The sequence below is a fragment of the Ammodytes marinus genome (genome assembly GCF_949987685.1).
Source record: "Ammodytes marinus genome assembly, chromosome: 18".
Classification (NCBI taxonomy): Eukaryota; Metazoa; Chordata; class Actinopteri; order Uranoscopiformes; family Ammodytidae; genus Ammodytes; species Ammodytes marinus.
In genome coordinates, this window is record NC_137222.1 from 25,775,949 (window position 1) to 25,789,025 (window position 13,077).

Here is a 13,077-nt window from a genome sequence, read left to right on the forward strand (position 1 = left end):
ACTGTTCATGTGTGCCAGGAAGCCGACGTTATGTTGATGTCTGATCACACACACCTCTGAAAACTGCAGACGTTTGTGTCCTCGCGGGCTCTGAACAGAGCGGACAATGTTTCTCCTCCTGTTGCTCCCGACATCAACATTCACCCGCGGCAGTTGATTTGATATACTATCTATGCCCCCGACACAGACGTGACCGTTAGCAGTTTAAAATCTTAAAACACGGCATGGGCTAACGTGCTGCTATGTTTGGCTGCGCGCAGCTACTGATCCTGGGTCAGCCACAACGATAGAGTGACTGTAGGACAGAGCCGGTGGGATGCACGGGGCGGATCATTCTGCACATGCGTTAAAAAAATGAACACCGATAATTCCAGAAATTAATCACCCTGCGTTAACGCGATAATTTTGACAGCCCTAGTCATGACCGATGAAGCATTTCCGCTCGCGGATGCTGTTCTGTGTACACCGAGGTACATTCCTCACCGGGCTGTGAGTAACGAGAACGAGGCCGACCGTCTTGAGGAGCGCGCACACGAGTGCTCAACACTCACGTTCGCAGTTTCACAGACTGATCGCTCTTTATGTCAGACTATTTTTGAACGGCAATGCAATGCATTTCTTTTTGCGAATGACACGCGATCTAACAGTATTGTCACAGATGTATTATGCTGCGTTCACACCAAACGTGAAAATTTGCGTTGCTGCACGCTAACCGTGTGATAATCACCACGGGACCTCACCCGAAAAATTTGCGTGAGATGAATAATTTCAACTCACGCAAATGAGCCGCGCAAATCTCGCGCCACGATTTCCACGTGTTCGCGCCATGCCAAACGCACCATTCGCGCCGCGCAACAAGAATTTGCCTCTATTCGCGTCTGTACATTGACTTTGTATGTAAAGTGACCGCCCCTTCCGCCCCAAACGCATTTGGTGTGGACGCAGCATTAGGCACGTGTAGGCTGACGATGAGGCAGCGGCCACCTGCACGCTTCCTCCCGTCAGCTGTTCTAGTGCTGCCTTTATGCACGCCGGTGGAGACAAACCCAAAAAAACACACAGCGGGTGTTAGAAAATATATTTCTAATTTGAATGATATTATACCCCCCTCATTAATTTACATTTACCCATTGTATAATCATTTAAACAATTTATATATTCTTCACATTTGACTGTAATAAATGTTTCACTTGTTGGCCAAAGCAAGCTTCAGACACTTTCTCAAGGCCTGTTAGAGAAAAGCCTCCTTAATTCTGGTTTCGGCAAGGAGGAAGGGAGGAAGGATGAGTTTGCAACAAAAAGCCCCTCGCAGCTGAGCAAAACATCTTATCTTCAAGGACATAGGCTTAGTTCATATTTTTTCCCATAGTGCAGGAGATGACGTCAGCCAGAAGAGGAAGAACTAAGAAACACATGACAACATTTTAGCCAATCATCAGTCTTGTTCAGTTTTGTATATAGATCTTGCTGTTGAGAAGATCTTCACTTTCTGTACTTTTTTTTTTCTCTGTTCTCTTTGCTTTTTTGACTTGTTGCATACCTGTATCCTGTGAATTAATATAATTAAACAACAATTAATCAAATAACTTTGAGACTTTTTTCGGACAATCATTTATTTTTCACCTCCCTACATCCAATCAACGAACACGTAATTATTATAGTTTTAATACGGGACACGGCGGTCCAGTGATATGGAAACGTTTAACCGGAAACTTTATAAAGACACACTTAAAATAACGATCTCTGCCCATACAAAAAGCTCTGACTTGGATAACTTTATGGAGCGATCGATGTATAAAACCATCCGGTAGCCTACATGTGTCTGATGACGGGCCGCTATATTAATAATAAATAGCGCGCTGCACATTAGAACAGCATGTACATTAAAGATCTGGTATCCATCCTGAGAAGGCAAACATGATAATGTATGTTTTCAGTCTGTGGTTCTCATTGGGTGTACTCATTCCCTTATTCCCTTACTGTAAGTCCAATACTGCATTTAATTTCATATGGGTGTTTTATATGTGTATCTATTAGTTTTAAGGTGTTGTATTGTTCAGGTCATAAGGACTCTTTCTTATCAAAATGATTACTTTTAGCTAAAGTTTTAAGATGTAGATTATATTACCTGGTAGTCTCCACATTAATCTCTATTATTATATTGTTTGAAACAGTATTGTTGTATTAGATAGTATGTAAATTGAGTGAATTTTATTTTATTTAAGTTTTAAAATATTTTATTTGTAAGTTACTCGTAATTATATTGATAAAGTTAATTGTGTTAAATTTGGCACTGGATCCGTTTCAAAAGTATCGAGTAGTAACCGGTATAGGAAAAAACCCAACCGATACCCAACCCTAATCATATGGTTGTTCATCTTTGCAATGATAGATGTCAGACTGATGCCTCGGTAGTTGTCTGGCTTTGAGAGATCTCCAGATTTAAAGGACATGAAATAGAATTATTTCCTTGGTTACAGTTTAAACCAATTTTTTGAACTATACAGGAGATATTTGATAGCAATACAGTTGCATTGTATTCAACTATATTTGTGTCATTGGGAACCTGAATGTTGTCAGCTTTACATAAAAATGAATGCAGAAAAAAAAAAAATTGGCTCATAAAAATTCACCAGCATGCAGGAAATTAAGTGATTAATGTGATTAAACCTTTGTCCTTGAAATTCATGAATTCATTTTATTTTGATATAAAGATACTTTGTTAAATTCAAAAATATTATTTGCTTTTCTAGTTTGTTTTAATAGCCCATTAATAGCACCCCCTTAAGAAAATAGTTCCAACGTCCCTGACTGTGAGTCATTTCCTTTGGGGAACGTTGACAGCTTGTGCTTCTTGACCTGTTTGGCCATTTTTAGCCTTTCCAAATCAGTAATTACTCTGGTGAGTTTTTGAGTAATTACAGAGTTATCGCAATTGATAGACCGACAGTCAGAGCTGCAATGACAATCTTGTAACAAACCATTGTTTTTCTTAATAAGTAGTCGGGCGGTTTTACTGATATTTTACTAAACTTATTTCAAAAGGTAGATATTCAAAATAACATTCCTTCTAGTAACAGGATACAATGAAAAAAAACTAACCTGCAGATTCCAGGTCTGCTTGACATACTCCCGGATGAGTTTTTCTTTGAGGTCCTCAAAGGCCCCCACCTTGGGCAGCATGTTCTTGGGCCTGTTGCAGGGCTTCTTCAGCAGACACACCAGGCCATCCATCTCCTGGGAGTGGTAGTCGATCACATCTACAGGCGTCCGGTGGCTCTTCCCACCAGCTATAGCAAAGTTGTCATCTGCTTCTCTCTCTATGGTATAGTGGTAGTAGCGGCCTGAATGGGACACAGACAGGGCAAAGCCTCCCAGGTAGTTCCTGCTTTGCCGTAGCAGGTACAAGCCGCTGCTGGTGCCCCCCTGCCTCAGGTAGTCTTCAGCCTCCTCCCTGGTGATGTTACCATAGAAGAAGTTCAACGTGTTCACCACCTCCGCCATCTTGCTTTTCTCAATAGTTTTCTCCCAAGACGAAAGTCTCCAGCCACCAGGATGGATCCTAAAAGAAAAAAAAAACAAGAATCAAGAGGATTTCTACACGAATTACTAAAAATTTGGATGAATATGACTTTTCTGATATTTCTTCGTCATTTAACTGAAAGAATGATTAATGGAGTCACAACATGTTGAGTTCCATCAGGAAGTGTTGGACTATTTGTCACCAACCGAACCCTACAGTGGCACATCATCACACCTCATGATGTATAATACATTTACACAGATGAGCCCCATTCGGATGGGATTACTATTTTGCCATGACAAAATGACAGGGGATCTGATTAACATTTTCAGATACTCCACTATGAACATCGCTGCGTACCTCCCGCTAGCGAGTAAAGGGACATAAAAACATTTATTAATTTAGTTCTTTTTGACCCACCACCTGGCATTTTGTACAAACTATATATCTGTCCTGGCCTGGCCAATAGTAATAGTTTGGCTCTCCGTATTGATTTCCATTTTTGACGTTTTCTTATGGGCTAACAAGTCAGAATATATGCGTATATATCCTCCATACCCATTCAAATCAAAGCTAAATATATCAGAATCAGAATCAGAATCAAATAGCCCCAAGGAAATGAAATGATCAAAGGACCAACCAGTGAACACTGTCTAACAGTAGCTTTATGTGGCTGGAATAAATACAGGGGTGGTGGGCGGAAAACACTCACGTGCACTCCGGACGGGACTGAAATTACTAGGTTGCTAAACTAGAACTATATAACCTGACTTCCCTTTGAAAAAAAATCAGTCTAAATGGGTTTTTACAATACTTCAGTCTACAGTCAAAATCATGGAGCATGGGTTCAGTAACATGATGGCTTCATGCTGTTAACTAACCACTGTTACATTGTCACAGAAGCCAGATTAGTTTTGTTGTAGGGGAAGGTGGGGTGATTTGTGCAACTTTTTACTCAAAGTGATTTTAAAGTGAGGCCTTGACAGTTAAGTCTCCAACTCAAATATGTACATATATTTCAGGATGTTGTGCATCCCTGGCAATAAAAACTTTGGATCTGGAATAAACTGTTTAAGAAATATAGCTTTCGGAAAAAAAGTTGTCTTCTGGGACCATAAAAATTCTTCAGGGAATATTTCCCGCTAATTAGCATAAACTGAAAAACAGGGTGTTATCCACAACTTTCTGAAATTTGACTGTATCAACACCAAATTTCTCGTGAAGCCCTGCCCGTTAAGCAGGGCAGAATTGTACAAAACATTTTCCTTTTCTTTGTTTAGTTTATTTGACATGAAATCACACACAATGTCAAGCATTACTTTACAAAAAAAAAGTCCAATGCTGCGCCTCAAGTAGAAATAGTGCACTGTGCTTAAAGCTCGTTATCGCCAACGTTTGACAAGGATGTATAACATATGGCAAACATATCTGCTGGTCTGCTCACTTGAGTTCGAGTCTACTGTATTTTTCTTCACATATTAATTTCTTGTATTTAAATGGATGTTCTTTCACGGCTTTTACTCGATGGCCACCCACGACGTGTGAAGGCGTGAGGTTGGCGTGCCTCAAAGTGACATTCTTTACACTTGAGCGGGTGGATTACAGGAATAAACTTCCTCCTTTTTGTTGTTGCCATATCTGAATACAAAACACAAGTGAATAATGGTGACTCAGCATGCAGACTGACTAAGGATCTTTGCTTTACTGAGCTTAAAGTTAAAGTAAGTGATGTGTCTGTTCTTGCACTTCCACGGTTATGTCAGTATCTTTATTAAAGTGAAACAGTGATGAATTGCATGCATCAATAATAAGCCTGATGTTACGCACTCATGGCCGCCTTAATGCACGGGCTTACCTGGGCTGAAGCCCCAGGGCCTACGAATAATCACATTATTTTTGGCCTATGAAGATCAAGGGGCCTATCATTCACCAGTACATTTTTGTTATTTTTGTTTAATAACATTGTTCGGGGCAACGCAGATCAATGGCCTATATTGAGTTGAGCCATTAAAAACAAAACGAATAGTTCAAAGAGAGAAGTAGCTTTGGGATAAGGGATTATTTTAAAAAAAATTGGAATGCTGACTGACTGGATTTTTTAAACCTGTATATTTTTGTTTCTGCTTTTTGGTATTTCTGTGTCTCCAAATTATTCCAGAAATTAGCTCACATAGGACACAGTTGATTTAGCCTTTGTTTTCTTGTCAAAGTGCACCAGATTGATGCATTTTACTTTAAAAGGTTCAAATTTTTCTTCAGGGGGGGCATGCCCCCGGATCCCCCTAAAAGGTCCTGGGACCCCACCGCTGTCTCCTCAATAACTTGGAAAAACACTGTAACCAACCATGTGTGTTTGGTTATTAAAAGTCATTAGACCAGGAGGGGGTTATGTACATGTTACCTTAAGTGATTTTGTATTTCATCAATAGAGATATTGTGGTGTAGACAAACATGGCTTTAACGCATCTGTATTGTAAGACCGCCGCCCGGGGGGGCCTACGAAACCTCTCAGCCCCAGGGCCTAGTGGCAGGTAAAGGCAGCCCTGTACGCACTAGTCATGAGGATGAAGATGTAGAAAAATAAAAATTCAAAGCAAAAATAGCTAATTATGAATATTTTAGAGACACCCCCAACACATGCTCACAATGATGTTTCTCTGTTACCATCCCAAACATCATCCTATTTCACTGTCACACACCATGAATGAACATGACCATTTGTATCATCACGTCTTCTGATTCTATTCAATAAACAAAGCAGAATGAATTGGTGACCAAATCTGAACCTGTCTACGGCATCTTGTCATGTTATATTCTCTCTCTTAACTTAATATCTGAGCCCTACACAATGCTACATGATCCACATAAACATTCATTCATTCATTATGAATACTGGAGAGATCAGTGAGGGGTGACCGACCCTCATTTCCAACAACGTCAAGTCAAACAAAACGAATGCAAAGCAAAAACACAAACACAATGTGCAACATCAAATACACAACAAGCTGATACAGAGCCAAAACAACATTTAGACAGCAACGTACAATGACTGCAAGGAAAATGATGTGGCTGAAATATATAGCTTACAATATAGACATATGAAGGTATTTATTTTAATTTGTAAGTTGTTCCAGGAGTCAGGGGCACTGAAGCTAAAAGCTGTCTTTCCAAGCTCAGACCGGGCTTGTGGGACATATAACATGAGCATGTCAGTAGAGTGGGTCTGATAAAGCCCATCTGAACTTTGCAGCATTGCAGTCAAATAATGTGAACTCAAAAAAATTATTCAAGCCCTTCTTAGATGTGACACATTAATATTCTATTTGTCTAATGAAATATATACTGTATTATTTCAAATAAAAACCAAACTAGTTTAACATGTGTAACTTAAAATATATTCATCTCTCTGCTGACCCATCCATTCAACCCAAAAAGATTGAGGTCAATTAGGGGAGCATGCGCAGGTGAGGTGACCACGCCCTTTGAGTATTTCCATGCCATTTTGTCCCTCTTCCTGCAGCGAGCGACTATAACTCTACTACTCTCGGTAAGTTTTTTCAGTAGTCCCAAAATGTGAGATATTGTTCATGTTGTTTTATAAATTGGTATTTGTAAAGTTGCCGTGATAATGTAAAGAACAGACGAGTTTCACACGTTTTTTTAAGGTTGAGTTGGCAGGCCCTGGCTGTGAGGCCTCATTTCACTTTTGAGCTAGGAACTTTAAAAAATATTTTTACTGGAAATTTGGCAGCCACACTGCCTCTGTGAGCAGCGCCTGTCACATGTGGCTCAGCTGAATGAATCTAGAATATATTCAGGTTGAGGCTGGGATGCACCTTAAAGTTAACATGACGGGTAAACACAGCAGATACCTGATTTTGAAAACAGCAGCACAGAAGAGAAATTGCATTCAAAATCAGATTATCTTCAAAAAAGATTAAATGACACAGACACTTTTAAAAAAGGTCTCTCAGCTCTCCTGCACACACAAGTTGAGTCAACACTCGCCCCTGCACCTATATTTGCCATTGTTCTTCATCTACAGTATAGACATCTGCAATATTCACTGTATTCATCAATATTCCTATTTGAGGTATATGTTATTTGGAACATGGCTTTATATAAAAAATAGTCTTTTATGTTAAAAGAGTGTTGTGTATTTTTGTTTTTCCGCCATCTGCTGCTGAAGATGCCTAGAACGTCATTGCTGCCACAGTTATGGGCATTCACACAGTCCGTCAGTTTTTGGAGCCAGATGAAGTTGGAGTCGTCAATGAAGAAGTGAAAGTCCTCACCGATGTCACAAGTGCTACAATAAATAGACCTTAAAATGTCATTTTGAGGTTAAATTCTTGTTGAACTGTGCAGCTGCCTCTTGGCCAAGACTCTCTTGCAAAATAGATTTTTAATCTCAATGAGACTTCTCCTGGTTAAATAAAGGTTAAATAAAATTTAGTTTAATTTAGTTTAAGACCAACTTAAAAAAGATTTGGTAGAGGAACTCAAATACATAATATTGAATGTATGGACTTCTTTTAGTTTGGGGTAACATATATTTGTTGGATGGAAATACTGCCCACAATTTAATTGAGTTCATCCAATGAGTCATTTCTTTGAGTGTGGTAGCTTCCCGGTCAGGGCTTTATAAATAAAAATATGCCAAAAAATATCTCAGTGCCGCTTTTGACACAGTTGACCACAGCATATTACTAGATCGACTAGTAGCAAACTGGGTTGGACTTTCTGAAACTGTACTAAGCTGGTTTGAATCCTACTTAAAGGACAGAGACTACTATGTGTCAATAGGCAATTTCACATCTGAGCGGACACATATTGAATGCGGGGTCCCCCAAGGTTCCATTCTTGGGCCTCTTCTGTTTAACATCTACATGCTCCCACTAGCTCAGATTATGAATAAAAACAAATTATGCTACCATAATTATGCAGACGACACACAAATTTACATAACCATATCACCAGGAGACTACAGTCTGATACAAGCACTGAGTAAGTGCATTGAACAAATCAATGATTGGATGTGCCAAAATTTCCTTCAATTAAACAACGACAAAACTGAAGTAATTGTCTTTGGTGCCAAAGATGAACAATTAAAAGTCAGCGCACAGCTTACATCTGTTATGCTAGAAACCACACACCAAGCCAGAAATCTTGGTGTTGTCATAGACTCCGACTTGAATTTCAAGAAACACATTAAATCAATTAATAAGTCAGCATACTACCACCTTAAAAACATATCAAGAATTAAAGGACTTATGTCTCAGCAAGATTTAGAAAAACTTGTCCATGCATTTATCTTCAGTAGACTTGACTACTGTAACAGTGTCCTTGCAGGCCTTCCAAAAAAATCTATCAGACAGCTTCAGCTAATTCAGAACGCTGCTGCTCGAGTCCTCACTAGGACCAAAAAAGTGGATCACATTACCCCAGTTCTGAGGTCTTTACACTGGCTTCCTGTCACTCAAAGAATTGATTTCAAAATACTGATGTTGGTTTATAAAGCACTAAATGGTTTAGCGCCAAAATACTGATCTGCTGATACGTTATGAACCGTCCAGAGCCCTTAGGTCGTCTGGGACAGGTTTACTTACAGTCCCAAGAGTTAGGACTAAACGAGGAGAAGCAGCTTTTAGTTTTTATGCACCAAATATCTGGAACAAACTCCCAGAAAACTTGAGGTCTGCTGCAACCCTCAGTTCTTTTAAATCGAGTCTGAAGACTTTTCTGTTTCCATTTTAACCTGTACTTTTTATTTTATTTAAATGTTTTACTTATTTTCATTCGCTTTTAAATGTCTTCTAATGTGTTTTATGTATTTTAATCTTGCCCCTGTAAAGCACTTTGAGTGGCCTTGTGTTTGAATTGTGCTATAGAAATAAACTTGCCTTGCCTTGCCTTGCCAATGTGAGTAACATCTTTCTTTAAGAGAGGACCACCCAACCTTTTCATATAAAACACAATGGTGTTCAACAAAAAAAAAGCATAGTAGATGGATAGCACTTATACATCCCATGTTAATCTGAGCAGAGCACAAAGCACTTTAAAGTCTCTCATTCCCATTATGCAAATCCATGCACACTCAGACGGCGGGCAACTAGGCTGTACAAGGCTGCACATCTGAGGGGCCTAAATGTACTGTCACTTTGACATTTAAGACAGAAAACTGCCACCTGGCCAGTACTTCAGGGTTCCAGCTTAATAGACCAAACATCCTTTTTATGGCTGTGAAACGTCCGTCTCACTGGGGAATGTTTCTGAGCTCAGATGTTCTAGGGTTTATCTTTGTATTTTTGGATGGTTTGATGTGAGCTGTGTATGAGCTGCAGTGTGTTTTAATGTCTGCCTGTTTGGGAGACTTACTGATTCATTCAGGGAATTTAAAAAAGGTTAACATGATGAGGCCTCTCTCTCAACGACACTTCAGAACTCCTTGGCCGACAATGGAAAGAATGTTTTAACATGGAGGAGATTGAACAGTGCCGATTTGTGATTAAGACAATTAGCTAGCTTTCTGCCTCCTGTGATCAGCATTCTAGCAGCTCAAAACACACATGAAAGTATGAAGATGCCAGGCAAAATCAGCTGGTTCACAATACAACAGAAGCTATCTGTTGTTTGTACACTATAAAGAAGAGTGGTGGAAAGCTCAGACCCTTTACTTCAGTCAGTGCGTTTACATGCAGACTCATAATCAGGTAAATAAACGAATAAGACTTCAACAGGACTTGTAAAATGCATGTAAACACCTTTATCCGATCTACTTCGCACACAAATCGGCACATTAACGGACAAGCAAAGTCGGATAAGAACACAACTGGATAACTCATGCTCCGGCCATTTATCGAATATTTGAAAGGCCATGTATACTCAGACAAGTGACGCGGTCCGTTCGAGGGGCAAGTTCGGTATATGTCTTAATCCAATCTAGTTGTCCCATGTAACCGCACTGAGTGCTAGGACCAATAGAACAATGCCCCATCAGGGGGACGCCCTTAGCTCAGTTAGTAGGGCATCCCCCCCATGGGCCTCGGCCAACAGCGAACCCGGGTTCGATTCCAGCCCGCGGTCGTGCTCTGCATGTCACTCCCCTCTCTGCCCCATTTTCAACTCTGTCTCTACACTATCAATAAAAAGCATAAAAATGCCAAAAAAATATATAAAAAAAAACAAAAAAAAACAATGCCCCATCACAAATCAAAGTCCTGCATTTAAAATTCTATTGGAGTAAAACCATATGTGTTATTAGCTAAATGTATGTAAAAAGTTAAAGTAAAAAGTGGCCCATATGACGATAGATTTTTAGATTGTACATTGAACTATAAGACAAATATGCGTTTATTATTATCTATTTATTTGAAATACGGCTTAATTTGATCACTTTAGGGGTTACACATTTATTTAACTTGCAGCTGGCAATTGGAGAACATTTTTTCAATGATTTCCTTTTAAACGTAGTAGACATCGAAACGTAGCAGGAACGTAAATGGAAAGTTTCTTAAATTGCACCTGTAAGTCCTGTAGTGAAGACCAAGAAAAAAAAATCTATGCATGAATTATTTTTTATTTTTATTCCTTTCCATAATCCTAAAATATTCATGTAATTCTAAGGAGTCACACAGTGGGCAAATTAATAAAACAATACTTTGGCCTTCCGTTTCCAACACACGCTGTTATCTGTATATTTATCATAAAATAAGAAAAGGTCAGCTGCACTGAAAAAAAAATGGAAGAGTCTCAGCCCCTTTGGCATATTCTTCTCCTTTTATCAAAAAAGTGATGGAGTGAAAGATGAAATTAGTTGGTAAGACAGACAAGCCTAATACAAAAACAAAGGTTGACTTGGTCCAAAAAGTTGAACATTTTGAAACAAGGAGTTAAGTCCAAAGAGTTTGACCTCACAAGGCTAAAAAAAAAACTATAACTGCACTTACTGTATGCAATGTGCTGATGTTTCTCTTCTAGTCCTTCAGCATATCAGCTAGCAGCCGTCTGAACATGTAGAAAGGTCATCTTAAACTGAGCCGGCTCCTGACAAACAGCAGACCTGAGAACAGTCAAACACTCACTGTTCATTCCAGCTGGAGTCTGAGGACTGACACACTAGTACTCAAGCTTCCTCATTTTAACGACTTCCTTGACATTTTAATTCGTTTACTTCCCTTTTTTTCTTTTTTTTTCTCTTAATCTTAACACTGGCAAACATGTGTGCAGGAAATGATGTGGTGACTGCAATGACAGCACACATGACGTTGTTTGTTGTTGAGGCACATATTAAGAGTGTTTAATCCCATTTTTAAAATGTATTTGAATTGAACGTTCCCTGTTGACCTGGGGAACAGTAGCTATATCTCAATCTCTCTATCAGGACAATGACATGTGGTGGAAAGACAATACTTGGACCTTGAGTTTTTTGTTTTTGTTTTGCAAACTAAATATTTTAGCATTTAATTTTTCGTAACATTAAATGTGAGTGTGCTTTTCCAAAATATTTATTAATAACTATAGTTATTTAAATGATTATAATTGAGTTTTTTACTGTCCCATGTGTTTTTTGTCTATTAATGTTTTCCATGGTTCTATGTGTAGCTAAGCTTTGCTGTCAGTGATGTTAATATTACAATGGTCAATTTGTCTATTAAACATTTTATTTTTGTTCAGGCCATATAGGTAACAATATTTGTGTCTGTTTTGTGCTGTTACATGTTATAAATCAGTATGGTAATGGCCCTGTTTTATTTTTAATCCATTTATTGATTGTTTATTAACATTAATACAAGTCTTACGAGTTTCTTCAAGTTGTTTATAAAAGCATTACAAACCAGTTTATTGAATCTTTCCAATTTACCTATTATGTCATTGATAAACCTTTACTTAGCATTTTTTGCTGCTTTATGAAGGTAAAAACATTACCACAAATTAATGTTAATGATCCATTAAGGGTCCTATTACCTATTAACTAATGCTTATTACAAGGACCTTGATATAAAGCGTTACCAAATAAATTAACATTTAAATGTTGCAACCCAAAAAATGTATTATTGGAAAACAGCAAAATAATAAAAATTGTATTAGATTGTTAATATAACTGTTATTTTTGGCCAACAAGTATGATGTCTTTGTGTTGCTCTTCCTCCTAAGATTATTGCTTTTTGTTCCGTGGTGGAACAAATACTAAGATCCATTACTGAATTCAAATATAGACAGTATTCAGATACAAGTAAAGTCATATATTCAAAATCTGAAGTACAAGTACTCAGTGGCGTCATACCCATATAAACTGAATATGTTTAACAGTAATAACAGATTTTTGAAGATTTTTCAGAATTAAAAAATTGTGTGTGTAGTTTCAATTATCTATATTCTAAGTGTAACATATTCTTAGTAACGACAGAATTGTTTAGCTAAATATTTGGTTAGCAGCCCCAATAACATTAGCAAAAGGTAGTGGTCATCTGTCCCTCAGTCCAGTTGTTAAGCATCTGGCTGCTAGCAACTGATGTTGTTTTGTTAATTTTACTATTCATCTAAACTGAAAC

At 38.4% G+C, this 13,077-nt stretch overlaps 1 protein-coding gene across 2 annotated transcripts in view; it reads right to left on the bottom strand.

Moving 5' to 3' along the window:
• syk (spleen tyrosine kinase) overlaps nt 1-11,607 on the bottom strand; it is a 45,944-nt gene extending 34,337 nt beyond the window's left edge. For both annotated transcript variants that reach the window (XM_080047096.1, XM_080047095.1), the window contains exons 1-2: nt 11,473-11,607; nt 3,103-3,562 (exon numbers count right to left, since the gene is read on the bottom strand). In XM_080047096.1, coding sequence (XP_079903222.1) covers nt 3,103-3,504 — 402 coding nt within the window. In that variant the 5' untranslated portion in view covers nt 3,505-3,562; nt 11,473-11,607. The remainder of the gene's footprint in view (nt 1-3,102; nt 3,563-11,472) is intronic.
• Nucleotides 11,608-13,077: the final 1,470 nt, after the last annotated feature.